Source organism: Sturnira hondurensis, unplaced genomic scaffold (genome assembly GCF_014824575.4).
Source record: "Sturnira hondurensis isolate 20B ecotype Veracruz unplaced genomic scaffold, ASM1482457v3 Scaffold0007797, whole genome shotgun sequence".
Classification (NCBI taxonomy): Eukaryota; Metazoa; Chordata; class Mammalia; order Chiroptera; family Phyllostomidae; genus Sturnira; species Sturnira hondurensis.
The window spans coordinates 1045542-1059562 of NW_028080428.1; the positions used below are offsets into that span (position 1 = coordinate 1045542).

Here is a 14021-nt window from a genome sequence, read left to right on the forward strand (position 1 = left end):
CTACGATTGGCGGAGCAAGCAACCAATCCCTGTTGCAGGCATCCGTCCCTCCCTCCAATCCTGGAGCCTAGGATAGGCGTGGCTTATCTGGGAGCACCCAATCCCGAGGCGCCTTGGAGGCAGGGCCGAGGGGATTACTCCTGGCTGTTCAATGAAAGGGAAGAGAAGATGATGGGCTAGATTTCTAGCCAATAGTAGAGAAGCAGAGAAAGCCCTTAGAGGAGCGTGGCCAGTGAGCAGGCGAGGAAGGGGCGGGATCCGGGGGTCCCGGCAGCTTCTAGTAGGTTCCAGAAGGCGGCGCGTGCGGTTGGTAACGCGGAGCGGACGGAGTCGATTCAACCGGGTTCCTGGCTGGGCTATGGAGCAGGTGAAGGGGGAGGGGCAGGCTGAGGCCCGGGGTTCTCATCCGGATCTGTCGAGGCCAGGCTGCGGTTGGAGGAGTGGGGCGGGCACGGGATCGTGGCGGGGCACTAAGGGTAGCCAAGCAGCGTGGAAGGCAAGGGCGTGAGGGCCGCGGCCAGCGGGCGATGAACGATGGAGCCAGGCCCGGCCTCAGGGAGCGTCGGGTTCACTCAGTGCCAGTCGCCTCTCGACTCCGAGCCGGGGCCCGAGGGTAGACAGCAGTTCGGCGTGAGTTCGGCCCGCGGCGGCCTGAGGGGTCGTGGCCTAACCCTGGAGGCCTCCCGGGAGGTCGCTCCGGGCTAAGCAGCGGGGGGAGGGGGGATAGAGCCAGCGACTCTGGGATAGATGGAAGTGGGCGAGGGGCCTCGGAAGGGTCGCGAGAGATCGGGCCCACTTAAGGCAGTTCGGCTTCTGGGGGATAGATGAGAGAATGCCGACTAAGCCGCCTCCCAGGACTTGGCCACAGTTAACTTGAAGGAATGCAGGCAGTGGGGACAGGAATACGCTGGAAGTAGTCAAAGGACTTAGTAGCCAGTTGGGGGAAAGAAACTATTTTTCTGCATCAGAAAATCGGAAACAGCAAGCCGGCTTCTTTGCCTGATGCTGGTAAGGGGAGGTGCAGCTAAAGTCCTTGGAACGAACGCCGGCGGAGACGGCGTTTCACAAATACATGTGCGGCCCTCCCCGTTCTCTCTCTCTTTTCTTGTGTGCGCGATTTTACAGTAACAGGACAGACACTTCCGAAATGTTGGTTTCTAATTACACGAGATATTTCGACAGTATAAATGAGCAGCACGAAGTCAGTTTGCCTCTGCTCAGCATTTTGTTGGGTTCGAGTGTGAAGCTGCTGCTGCTTAGTTTCAACGACTTGATTATATCGAGTCCCTTGAAGGTTGTGACGGGCCTGGAGATTTATGTGCAGTTGGAAGCTGTCATTGAGCTGTTGTGATTGAGTGGAGGGGAGGGGGGGAGAGAAGGGCTTGGTTTTGGTATGACCTACAGACCTGAACTTTTTGCTGCAGGATAGCTGTTTAGTCAAATCTGAGGCCTCTGCTGAATTAGAAGAGAAAGAGTGGAATGGAGAAGAGTAACTTTTTTCGCCCTTGTAATTTACCTGGGAGTAAGTAGGCTGTGGTATAGACAGGAAAAGGATTTCTGGAGTGAGAGACACAAAGAGGTTGTGTGTGTGTGTGTGTGTGTGTGTGTTTTAATCCCTGTGTTTACCGAAGTAGAAAAAAATTTCTTTTGAAAAATAAAATGACACCGCCGGTTTCCGCAGTGCCGGTACAGGTGGGCTGTGAAGGGATGTTGGCCGGACTGAGACTGCAGGTTTGCCCTAGCAGCTGTGCCGGTGGCCTGGCATTTGACTCCTGGGTTAGAGTCTGCTTTCCTAAACCTGCTCCTGAAAATAAACATGTGGCTTCTCTACCTTTTGTTTCTCCTTCAGCTTTGAGGAGAAATATTAGGGAAATTCGAGTATCCAAAATTGTATTGTTTTAGAAATGAGTGCAGTGCCTTTCAAATAAATCCTACAGTAATGCACTATATTTGCCCCAGTACATACATACAACCGTGTAACACTTAACAGTACTTACTGCTGTGTGGACTGCATGCTGGTATTTTCTGTTCCACTTGATCTTTTAAAGTGCTGGTTATGACCTACAAACTGGGTTTTCTGACTGAGTCTACTCCGTTTGGGAAATGATCTTTTTTAAGATTTTATTTATCTAGTTTTGGAGAGAAGAGGAGGGAGAAAGAGGGAAAGAAGCATTAGTGTGTGAGAGACACTGACCTGTCCCCCTCGCAAGCCCCCAACTGGGGATCAAACCGACAGCCTTTGAGTTCACAGGCCCATGCTCAACCCATGGAAACCCACCAGCCAGGGCCAGTTGAACTAATTTTTAGCCTCCATCCTGGGTTCAAAGGTTTTTAATTTTAATCCCTTATTTGCGTAAATTTGTTAGTCTCCTGCCTTTTTCACTTTGAGATTCTTTTTTCTCTATTGGAGGTTGATGGAGGTTCCCACCTGGTGTGCCTCTGAGTTCCACAATCATTGCTCTTAACAGAACGTCGTCCTCATCATTGTTTTAATTGATTTGAGAGAAGAGCAGCTATCAGTAGCCTCCTGCCTGTCAATTGCGCCCTGGCAGGAGGTAGAAGAACCAGGGACCTTTTGGTATTTGGGATGAACTCCAGCCACCCACACCACACTGGCCGGGGCCACAGAATGCTTTCTGGCATCAGCATACTGGCTTGTGGGTAGATGACAGATAAGAAGAAAGAATGGTGTAGTAACTTGGATGACATAGCTCGGTCTCAGTGATGTGTTCACATCTGAGGTGTGGCCCTCCCTTTCTTGCAGGGCTTCCCTGGTTAGAATAAACCCCTGTAAGCCCTGGCTGGTGTAGTTCAGTGGATTGAGTGTGGGCCTGCAAACCAGAGGATAGTGGTTCGAATCCCAGTCAGGGCACATGCCTGGGTTGTAGGCCAGTTCCCAGCAGGGGACACATGAGAGGCAACCATACATTGATAAAATAAAGTTATTTTAAAAAAAAAAAGAATAAGCCCCTTTAATTAGGCCCCTGCTCTGATGGCCAAGACTTGCTTCACGTATTTAAACCTTTTGGTGTATTCCTGCTTCTTCCAGTCTGAATGTTTGCGAGGATAGGGGATGAAACCCCCAGTGGTGTTTCCACCCCCTTTGTGATGTTTTAAATGTTTAAGCATGGCAAAACCTGGCGGGGGGCCGGCCTCCCTTTACCCATTACAGAACAGATCGTTAATCTGCCATGCCGTGACATATGCCACACCTATAAATGGAAACATGTAGACTTTTCTCTGATCGTGGGCGAGCATCCCGATGCTCCCAGGGAAGCTGTCCTAAAGCCTTCAGTGTGCACGTGCTCCGCTTCCTTTCCAGTGGCAGCTTCTGTGAGGAGTGACCAGGCCTGCGCCTTGTCTGTTGTTCGGCCTCTTTGGGAATCTGTGCAGATGAGTTTATTTTTACGTGGCAGGAACTCCTGAGAATGCCCCTAGAGTGGCTTCATTGGCTCAAAGTAGAGTCTTGGAAGAGTAGCTCGAGTTTGTACCAACCCACCCGGGAGCCGGTGGGAAGCAGTGTCAGGCTGCTTCTGCCTGGTTGTCTCCTGTTTTCCTTGCTGATTCCCAGAGGTGCAGAAGTATAAATGATGTCCTCTGTAATTTCTCTTTCTGATCTATAAAGTAACCTATTCATTGATAACTAGGGCAAAGAATGAGCATCACATAAAAAGTTGGGACTAAGTAAGTGTTTTGTGGAAAGAAACCTAAACTGACTCCTTTTCTTCTCAGGTGAATGAGCTGAAAGAGAAGGGCAATAAGGCCCTGAGTGCTGGCAACATCGACGATGCCTTACAGTGCTACTCCGAAGCGATTAAGTTGGACCCCCAGAACCACGTGCTCTACAGCAACCGCTCGGCGGCCTACGCCAAGAAAGGAGACTACCAGAAGGCCTATGAGGATGGTTGTAAAACTGTTGACTTAAAGCCCGACTGGGGCAAGGTAAGCTCTGGGTGAGTCGGGGCTCTTTAGTCTTCCCAGAAATGCCTTTGGTGTGCAGTTCTTTGTGTGTAGCCAGAGGGGGCGGGGGGGTGGTGCGGCTGGTTTTAGAGAGGGGAAGAAAGGAGAGAAACAGCAATGGGTGGTTGCTTCTCGTGTGCCCTCTGCTGGGGACCCGGTCTCTCAACCCAGGCATGTGCCCTGATTGGGAATCGAACTGGCAGATCTTTGGTGCACAGGCTGGCAAACTTGCCAGGGCTGGTGTGCAGTTCTCAATTATCAGGCCCTCCTGACCTGGCTTGTTGCCGAGCCCAATAGCCCAGTAATTTATTACCCGTTTAAATACATTCCTTAGAGTGACAGCATATTTCATTGACTCTGAGGTTCCATCAGTTCTCAGGACATGTCCTTTTTTTTTCTTTTTTGGGGGGTACCACTGAGAAAGAACATACTGCCCAAGAATGGGCAACACTTGATCATAAGATGAATTGGGGTTGGGAGGGGATGCCTCTTTGATACTCGGCTGGATTCTTGAAATGTCAATCTTGGCATTGTGTCCTGACCGTTTTATTCTTTGGCCTCCATGAATGCCCATTTTGTTCCACGAAATGTAAACTAGATTTTTTTAAGTTCACCTTCTGGATTTACCTCTAGTTGCCCTTTACAGTCAAGAGTTGCCTAACAACAGGGGTGCATTCTGAGAACCGAGTCACTGGGTGATCTTGTGTTGTGCCGACACCACAGAAGCACATACACAAACCTGATGGTCTCGCCCACTGCACACCAGGGCTGTGTGGTCCGGCCGAGTGCTCCTGGGCCACAAGCCCGTGCAGATGTTACTGTACTGAATAGTGTAAGCTGCCCAACACAGTGGTACGTATTTAAATATCTAACCATGTAAACAGCGCTGGCTGGTGTGGCTCAGTGGATTGAGCGCTGGCCTGCCAACCAGAAGGTCACTGGTTGGATTCCCAGTCAGGGCACGGCTGGGGGGTGTGCAAGAGGCAAAATGATGTCTGTCTGTCTGTCTGTCTGTCTGTCTCCCCCCCCCCCGTCCCTAAAAATAAATGAATAAGTAAAATCTTAAAAATAAGTAAACATAATGAAAACATAGGAGTGAATGGCACAGCAAAATATGGTATAAAAGATTAAAACATTATACGCTCACATATAGGGCACTTAACCCCAGATGGACCCTGAAGGAGTAGAAATTACTCTGGGCACGTCAGTGAGGGCAAATGGGTGCGAAGGCCTGGGGCCTTTACTCTGCTGTTCTGCAGACTTTGTAAACTCTGTCCACTCAGGCCACGCTGAATTGCTTCAAAGAAGTAGCATAGCATTGTCAGGATGGCTGCAGTGTTGCCAGGCAGCTGGAATCTTTTAGTTTTGTTACAATACCAAGACACCATTGTTCTTTTTTAGTTTTGTTACAATACCAAGACACGTGCAGTTCTTCATTAAGCAGAATGTCTTTAGTGACCTGTGACTGAATTCTGATCTGTCTTTGCTGATTTAAGGGCTATTCGCGAAAAGCAGCCGCTCTCGAGTTCTTAAACCGATTCGAAGAAGCCAAGCGGACCTATGAGGAGGGTTTAAAACATGAAGCAAATAACCCTCAGCTCAAGGAGGGTTTACAGAACATGGAGGCCCGGTTGGCAGGTGGGTGCCTCAAGTACATCGTTGTTTCCCTTTTTTTACTCATTATCTTTAAAAATGGGGTGAACTTGGAGGCTTTCCCCCTGACATGTCGGTAAGCCGCATGGGCGGGGAATTCAGTGAGTGTCTTCAGGGAACCGATGCGCTCTCCTTTGTTTCGAACAGAGAGGAAGTTCATGAACCCTTTCAACATGCCCAACCTGTACCAGAAGCTGGAGAGCGATCCCAGGACGAGGGCGCTGCTCAGTGACCCTTCCTACCGCGCACTGATAGAGCAGCTGCGAAACAGGCCGTCCGACCTGGGCACGTGAGTTCGGGCAGCGTGGTTGTCCGGAGGCGGGCGTAAGCGATGTGCTCTCTTCCTAGGGTCCTGTGGTAGGGGGTTCCCGCGTTCAGCCTGCAGCCTTTCTACCTCCGCTTTTTCTCCCAAGAGCAGTAGGGGTTTCTTGGTTTGTATTTCTGGAAGGGGTCGGGGGGCACGTAGCAGAGTAATCTGGAATGTCCATTCCGACCCCCATATGCCTCTTCACTGCTCCTGCAACTCCAATCTGGCCCCAGCCGTGTCCTGCCCACACACGTGGGCCCTGCTGCCTCTGTGGTTGTGTTAGAGTGCAGACTCGTGGTCAAAGAGAATGCCAGGCGTGAAGGAGTACCCCTAAATCTTGCGTTGGTATCTGGGGTTTTTCTGAATCTCTCTAGCTCCCGAGACCAGATGGGATGTACATACCCCTCACTTCTTTGTACCTGCTGGCTCAAGAAATAAGTCTATCTCTGTTACCTTAGTTTAGATGGATTTTTGGAGGGTAGAACATTCCCCAGTGGTACTCAAACAGTAAGTGCAGAACCCAGCGGTCTTTTGACGGGTGGGAAACTTACACGCAGTCGTCTGAGCTTCAGCGCACGGTGTTGAGGGTCAGCTGGGGGGAGAGTAATGGTTGTTTTCTCTCTACACCAGGAAACTGCAAGACCCTCGGGTCATGACCACTCTCAGTGTCCTCCTGGGGTTCGACCTGGGCAGCATGGATGAGGAGGAGGAGATAGCAACGCCGCCGCCACCACCACCTCCCAAAAAGGAGACCAAGCCAGAACCCATGGAAGAGGATCTTCCAGAGAATAAGAAGCAGGTCTCGTGTTTTCTCTCATTACTGTCTCATACAACTGTAACAACCTGGTCGGCATAGGTGTGTGGGATGGGACCATTTATAGCCCTCGGTGGCTGTATATTTTGGGGGGCTTAGTGTGTGCTGAGGTTCTCACCAATCAGAATGAGCGATAGCAGGTGAGTGACTTCGTGGGAACCTTGTATCTCCGACTCCTGGCGGTGGGCACCGCCCTCACAGCCCCACAGCCACTGCAGTTCTGCTGGGCGGGTCTTGGCCAGGGCAGGCCGTGTCCTTGTGAGCGATCCTTATCCTCAACTCGACCCAGAGGAACATGGTCTGTGTCAGTCCTGAGACCACTGCTTTGTGTTCCAGTTGGATGTGGTGTATGGTTCAGAGTTGTCCACTTAGCAGCTACACTGTCTTCCAGAGCGGGAGGCAAGTGCCTAAATGATTTTTCCTCTCTTTCTAAATGAGAGGAGCAGATTGGTGCCAGATTTAGCACCTTTCAATGGGTGAGCGTTGGTTGTTTGGGGTGTCTCTGTGCTGGAAATAGGCCCGGTGGTGTGGGTGGTACTGAGCTGTGCTCAAGACTCGTGCCGCCTGCCCAGCCCTTCTGGTGCGCGCACCCCGCCCTCGCCGCTGGTCCCTGGCAGCCGAGACCCGGGGCCACCGCGCAGCAGAACCTAGACCAGGTGCCGCAGTACTGCTTGGTACAGAACTGTGCTTTCCTCTTCGAAGTTCATTCAGGTTGAAGGGATTCCCCGTCCCCTGAAGAAGCCCTGTTTTCCGACAGAGTGCCGGGAGAGGAGGTGCAGGGGGGGACTTTCAGAGGAAACAGAGATACTTTTCACTCTAACAGCCAGTTTGAAAGTCCACTGTGGGAAACGGCCAGCTGGCTGGTGCGGAGGCCCTGGGTGTGGGGAGCCTGCCTCCGCAGACGTGGCAGCGCGGGCCCCTGCCCTTTCCGCCGTCCCGGCAGGTTCGCTCGGCACTCACCCTCTCAAACCCCTTGTAGGCTCTGAAAGAAAAGGAGCTGGGGAACGAGGCCTACAAGAAGAAGGACTTCGACACAGCCCTGAAGCACTACGACAGGGCCAAGGACCTGGACCCCACCAACATGACTTACATGACCAACCAAGCAGGTGAGGCCCCGGGGCAAGGGCAGGCAAGCCAGGAAGCGGTCTGGGGCAGAGGGCATGGGCTGACCCTTCTCCACTGTCCCACCTGGCAGCTGTGTACTTCGAAAAGGGCGACCACAGTAAGTGCAGGGAGCTCTGCGAGAAGGCCATTGAAGTGGGGCGAGAAAACCGGGAAGACTATCGACAGATCGCCAGGTACGCGCCCCCTTCGGGAGTACCTCGAGGGGTGCGGAGGCTTCAGAGTCCGAGACTTGAATTCCCTGCTGGGGGGAGGGCTGCTGGCCACAGAATGTGCAGTCTCTTGTCCAGTATTTGCCAACGATGGACTGGGCAGAAGGCCCCAGGAGTCGGGACAGAAGGTGTTGGGCGGGCATGGTGCACAAGCAGCAGTGCAGGCCTTGCTCTTAGTTGCCAGGGGGGGCGGGGGGTGGCCTGGACGCTGCTCTCCCTTGACACGTCCTCCTCCTCCTTGTCTTTGTCAGAGCTTACGCACGAATTGGCAACTCCTTCTTCAAAGAAGAAAAATACAAGGATGCCATCCATTTCTACAACAAGTCTCTGGCGGAGCACCGGACGCCAGATGTGCTCAAGAAATGCCAACAGGTGAGTGGGGAAGGAAGGGATGTTTGGGTTTTTGTTTCCTAATTTATCACTTTTTTACTTACTGCCATGTTAATGCTGAACCTTATTTTTTTTAAGTAGTGTCTTTCGTTATATGACACTGTCCTGTTACTTAATGGTAACATGTTAGGTAGTGGCCCAGTTTTTTGGCCATCCCTTTTCTTTTTTAAAGATTTTATTTATTTTTAGAGAGAGGGGAAGGGAGGAAGAGAGGGAGAAAAAGAGAAACATCTGTGTGGTTGCTCTCACGCGCCCCCTGCTGGGGACCTGGCCCACAACCCAGGCACGTGCCCTGACTGGGAATGGAACCAGTGACTGGTTCTCAGGCTGGCACTCAATCCACTGACCCACTGGACTGGCCATCCTTTTTTATTGTCCAAGATTTCAACCTTTAAATGTGTTAATATTGAGGATTGGTGTTAACAATATTAATGGTTCTTATTACATATACCCAAAGAATTGTGTATTTTTACACCTGTTACAGCGTGTATAGGAGGGATGCTTGTATTCACAAGAACATTGGTCAGAAAATAACTTCTGTTAACGCGCGCACCCGTGTTCTGTGGGGCACGTGTTCATGCCACGTGTACGTCCGTGCTGTTCTGTTTCCTGGCAAACCTTGAGAATGAGGTTCTCACTCTCATTCTCATTGAAAGTTCTTAAAAACTAAATCTTGCCAGCAATACTCTTTGAAAATTAAATTTCTAATCTGGCTTTTAAAGACCAGTAGTATGTGTCTGAGAGTGTAAATGACTGTTCCAAGAATTACTGCTCTGGCTGTTGCGGCTCAGTGAATGGAGCGTTGGCCTGTGAACCAAGAAAGAGGTCGCCAGTTCGATTCCCATTCAGGGCACGTTCCTGCGTTTCAGGTCCCTAATAGGAGGCATGTGAGAGGCAGCCACACATTGGTGTTTCTGTTCCTCTCCTTCCTCCCTTCCCCTCTCTGAAAATAAATAAATAAAAACTTGAAGAGAAAGCTATTTTTCTTCAGGCAGAGAAAATCTTGAAGGAGCAAGAGCGGCTGGCCTACATAAATCCCGACCTGGCTTTGGAGGAGAAGAACAAAGGCAACGAATGTTTCCAGAAAGGTACCCGCAGCCTGCACAGCAGCGCTTCTGGATGAGAGTGGTGTGGACGTGCAGGGTGCACCTGCCTTGGGTGGGCGGGGGGTCTTGGTCTTTAATGCAGTTTTCAAAGTTTCTTCCTCACCTACCCAGGGGACTACCCCCAAGCCATGAAGCATTATACAGAAGCCATCAAACGGAACCCAAAAGATGCCAAGTTGTACAGCAATCGAGCGGCCTGCTACACCAAGCTCCTGGAGTTTCAGCTGGCACTCAAGGTAGGGGGGTCTGGGTGCAGCGTAGCCTCGTTATGACCTGTGCGTGGGGGTGTGCGTCTCCTCCTCACGTTCTCCTCAGTCCAGCTGTGAATTCGAGGTGCTGGCGGTGTGTGTGCAAGGTCTGCAAGGTACGGGAGTGGGCAGGAGTAGGCTTACAGTTGTGAGTGTGTAAAACGCAGAGTTCGTTCTTGTGCTGTTACTTGCTGTGGTGTTAACTTTCCCTGGAAACATCTGGGCACCTACGTTTGCGTGTGCTGCCCCCCCCCCCCACTCCCCCCCGGTTACCCCGCAGGACTTGTCTTCCCCAGGCCCTGGCGCGCGGTGGTGGAGGTGATGGGGTGTTTGAGGAAGGGGGTCCTTTCCCACCTTTCCTGGTGACTCAGGTTCTCTCACTGCGATCCTCCCTCACGTCTGTTGCTGTTTTGTTTTGCCTTCATGGCATTTAAGTGCACGGGTCGGTGGCATCAGATTGGTTCATGCTGCTGGGTGACCACCGCTGCCACCTTTCACCGGACCTCCTTTGTCCTCCCAGAGTGAGACTCAGCAGCCTTTCCAGGCCGCCCCCCCCCCCCCCCTGCTTTCTGCTGTGAATTCGATCCTTCAAGGCACCTCACGTATCTGGGGCCAAACATCTCACTGACCCATAACACAGTCAAGGTTCCCGTCCTGCCTTTCTAAGGCTGTTCCACCCTTCGCTTATTCGTTTATTCACTGAGACGCGTTTCCATTTCTGGCTCTTGTGAGTGATGCTGTTAACGTAGGACACGTTAAAGCTTGTAGTTGCAGTTTTCCATTCTGCGGTGAGGTGGTGGGTCATGGGGTGGTTGGTTAGTTACATTTGTTTCTCCCCAGTTTACTGCTGGTTTTCCATCCACGGCAGCTTTACCATTCTTCCCACTCTAGTGTTTAGCTCAGACAGGTCCACCTTTCTCAGTCAAGTTAGGTGTGGTTACGCGTGGGTGTGCTCGACACTGTGGAGGAGTTAGTCCTCCTGCTCTCTGGAGCACAGGCTGTTGCGGCCTCGTGGCTGTTTTTTAACTGCTCTTCAGGAGACAAACCGGGACCATTTTGTGGGAAGGTGGAAGCATGTGATGTGTCTAGAAACACCCGAGTCTGGTGGCTTTGTTTTTGCCGCCACTGTCTTCTGGGTCTGTGGCCTGGAGCTGTCGCTGTTGCTGAGAGGACTGTGCGGCGTCCAGCAGGGTGATTTGCAGAGCAGAGGGTCGCACCGGCAGTCACGGGGGGGAGGGGAGCGGAGCGCTTTCCCAGTCAGGCAAACGGAAGGGGAGAACGAGTGGGTCTGCTTCCAGGCTCGGAGTCTTGGGGAAGAGTTGGAATTAGGGCTAGCTGAGCAGGCATATGCGTAGCATTCTTTTTTACATGACTTTGTATTTTGAAGACATTTTGAACAAAAATACACAGAATGCCTGTTTTTTTTTCACCCATATTTAATAGTACGAGCATCAATCCATTTTTTCCTGAACCATTTGTGAAGAGAAATCGTATACAATTTGGCCTCCAAACTCGTGAATATGCTTCTCTTGAAACACATGCCTCCCCCCCCCCCCCCCCCCCCCCAACCAACCAGCACCTGGTGCCGGCGAGTCACAGGCTGCAGTGGCCGGTGTCTGCGCTCACAGGGCTCTGCTCAAGCAGCTGTGCGCTCCACAGCCATTGGTGCCTAAAACCCGTGCATTCGCCTGGTTGTCAGGTTCTCTTTACCTTCTCAAACTAGAAGCTTCCCTGCTTTTTAAATCCTCCCCCAGGTTTTAAGTAACATCAGCCTTCTGGTGAGAAGCCCTGGCCTACCTGGGTGGGACGGCCCGTAATCAGATTTGTGGACCCTTGTGTCGGTCCTCCACCTTCCTCCTGCTGTGCCCACTGTTAAGTCACCCACGCGCCGTGGCTGACAGGGCACCGGAGGCAGAAAGTACTGGTAGAGTCCTCTGCAGCGTCCGGGCGTGGTGCGCTGCGTCTTGCCAAGGGAGCGGTCTGCCTTGGAGGAGCTCGTGGGAAGGAATGGGCCTGATTCCTTTTTGCTTCTCCCTAGGACTGTGAAGAGTGTATCCAGCTAGAGCCAACCTTCAGTGAGTGCTTTTTTCCCTGTCTCTACCCCTCCCTTGATCCTGGTCACAGATTGAGAGAAGAGGCCTGTCGGTGCGGCTCAGCTGGGTGTCGTTCCAGGAAGTGAACGGTCACTGGCCGGTTCGATGCCCAGTTGAAGCACATACCTGGGTTGCGGGTTCTGACCCTGGTTGGGGACGCACACAGGAGGCAACCAATCAGTGTTTCTCTTCCTTTGACTCTGTTCTGAAGATGAATAAATAAAATTCTTTATAGTTTTAGAGAGAGGGCAAGGGAGGGAGAAAGAGGAAGTCAGAAACACCGATGTGTGGTTGCCTCTCATGCGGCCCTCACTGAGGACCTTGCCTTCAATCCAGGCATGTGCCCCAACTGGGAATCAAGCCAGTGACCCTTGAGTTCGCAGGCCAGTGCTCAATCCACTGAGCCACACCAGGCAGGGCTAAATAAAGTCCTTTTAAATTTTATTTTAAAATTGGGAGGAGGGACTGCGTTCTCTGTGTGTGTGTCCTCGTCCTCAGTTAGTAGCGGGTCCCAACAAGCGAGAGACCCGGGTGCCCATGGAGGGTGGGAGCAGCAGCCCCGGGGGCCGCGCTGTCGGGGGTGCTTCACCTCTCCTGTTTGTGTCCGCAGTCAAGGGCTATACACGGAAGGCAGCTGCCCTGGAAGCGATGAAGGACTACACAAAGGCAATGGATGTCTACCAGAAGGCGCTAGAGCTGGACTCCAACTGCAAGGTGGGGCTGCTTCCCGCTTCCCGTGAGTGCTCCCCTGCCTCCACTGCTCCTTTGGGTCTTGGCCATGGTCCGTCCCTGGTCCTTCCCTCGCCTGTTTCTCTGCGTGTCCGGCTCAGCCCTCTGTCGGCTCTGTTACCTCGGACCTGCTCCAGCGAGTTTCGCTAATGCCCTCCGCCTTTGGCTTTGCTGGAACGCAGGAGGCAGCGGATGGGTACCAACGCTGTATGATGGCCCAGTACAACCGGCACGACAGCCCCGAAGATGTGAAGCGACGGGCCATGGCTGACCCAGAGGTGCAGCAGATCATGAGTGACCCGGCCATGCGGCTCATCCTGGAACAGATGCAGAAGGACCCTCAGGCACTGAGCGAGTGAGTGGAAGAGGGGGAGATGGCCTTGGAGGATGGAGCAGTGAGAACGCACATGAGGTTGGGGTGGGGATGTCTTGTGTAGTTCTTCCTCGAAACAGGAAAGGTTGGGTGAAAGGTTGGCGGTGGGTGGTGAGCTGGAAGGCTTCGTCTGTGGGTTAGTCCTGATGGCTGAGAATACCGTGTTTCTGGAGAAGCTATGCCCTCGTGAATGGGACTGGTCAGGGTGTGACTGCAAGCAGTGTGGGCCCTGCGGTTCCCCTGCCACCACTGGCCCTTGGCCACCTGCTGCTGCTGCCTTCCAGGGGTTTGCACAGGGCATTGCTCCAAGAGCGAGTAAAACCTCTTCTGGGTTAAGTCTCACTTCAGACTTTCCCTTCCTCACTAGACACTTAAAGAACCCTGTGATAGCACAGAAGATCCAGAAGCTGATGGACGTGGGTCTGATTGCGATTCGGTGATGACTCGCTTGTCACCCCCCTTCCCTTCGCCCTTGTGTGGAAAGAGGAGCTGGGACCCCGGGGAGCAGCACAGCACGGAGCCAGAAGGAAGAGGAGGGAAGCAAACAGCGTATCTCTATATATTTATACAGACCTGTGTGAACGATACAGAGACTTGTGCCCGCGTTACTCTGCAGCCGCTGCCTCTGGGGCCTCCCAGCACGTGCATGGTCTCTTCTGCTGTCCTCGAGTTTCATGTCTCTGCCCCCTGTCCCCAGTCACTGTCTCAGCTGCTCTCCCATAGTTGGTTATTTTTTATTTGGGGCAGTGGGCATGTATGGGGAGGGGAGGGTGTTCTTCCCACCCTCAGGTCCATCCCAGCTGTCTTCATGTTGTTCGCTCCACGTCCCCTTCTCCAATAAAGCAAGCCAGTCGGGCGTGGTTGTATCTCGTGATGTCCTTGAGTGATTTTTTGCCAAAAAACTTATTTTTAGAGAGAGGGTAAGGGAAGGAGAAAGCGAAACCCCTGCTAGGGACCTGGCCCACTGCCCTGACTGAGAATCAAACCCGTGACCTCCCAGTTTGCAGACCTTGC

The 14021-nt window shown here is 52.4% G+C and overlaps 1 protein-coding gene across 1 annotated transcript; it reads left to right on the plus strand.

The window, feature by feature from the left end:
* Positions 1 to 265: 265 nt before the first annotated feature.
* STIP1 (stress induced phosphoprotein 1) lies at positions 266 to 13874 on the plus strand. Its single transcript, XM_037053023.1, has 14 exons — positions 266 to 367; positions 3733 to 3942; positions 5457 to 5598; positions 5761 to 5902; positions 6551 to 6719; positions 7714 to 7840; positions 7930 to 8032; positions 8320 to 8440; positions 9450 to 9546; positions 9676 to 9800; positions 11851 to 11887; positions 12516 to 12619; positions 12817 to 12989; positions 13375 to 13874. The coding sequence occupies exons 1-14, from the start codon at positions 359 to 361 to the stop codon at positions 13445 to 13447; spliced, it is 1632 nt and encodes a 543-aa protein (XP_036908918.1). The 5' UTR covers positions 266 to 358; the 3' UTR covers positions 13448 to 13874.
* The last annotated feature ends 147 nt before the right edge of the window (positions 13875 to 14021 follow it).

Excerpts from the sequence above, each read along its gene's own strand:
- STIP1 (XM_037053023.1), top strand. Across the intron at positions 6,720-7,713 it reads TTCCAGAGAATAAGAAGCAG|GCTCTGAAAGAAAAGGAGCT; the intron begins GTCTCGTGTTTT and ends AACCCCTTGTAG. Across the intron at positions 9,801-11,850 it reads AGTTTCAGCTGGCACTCAAG|GACTGTGAAGAGTGTATCCA; the intron begins GTAGGGGGGTCT and ends GCTTCTCCCTAG.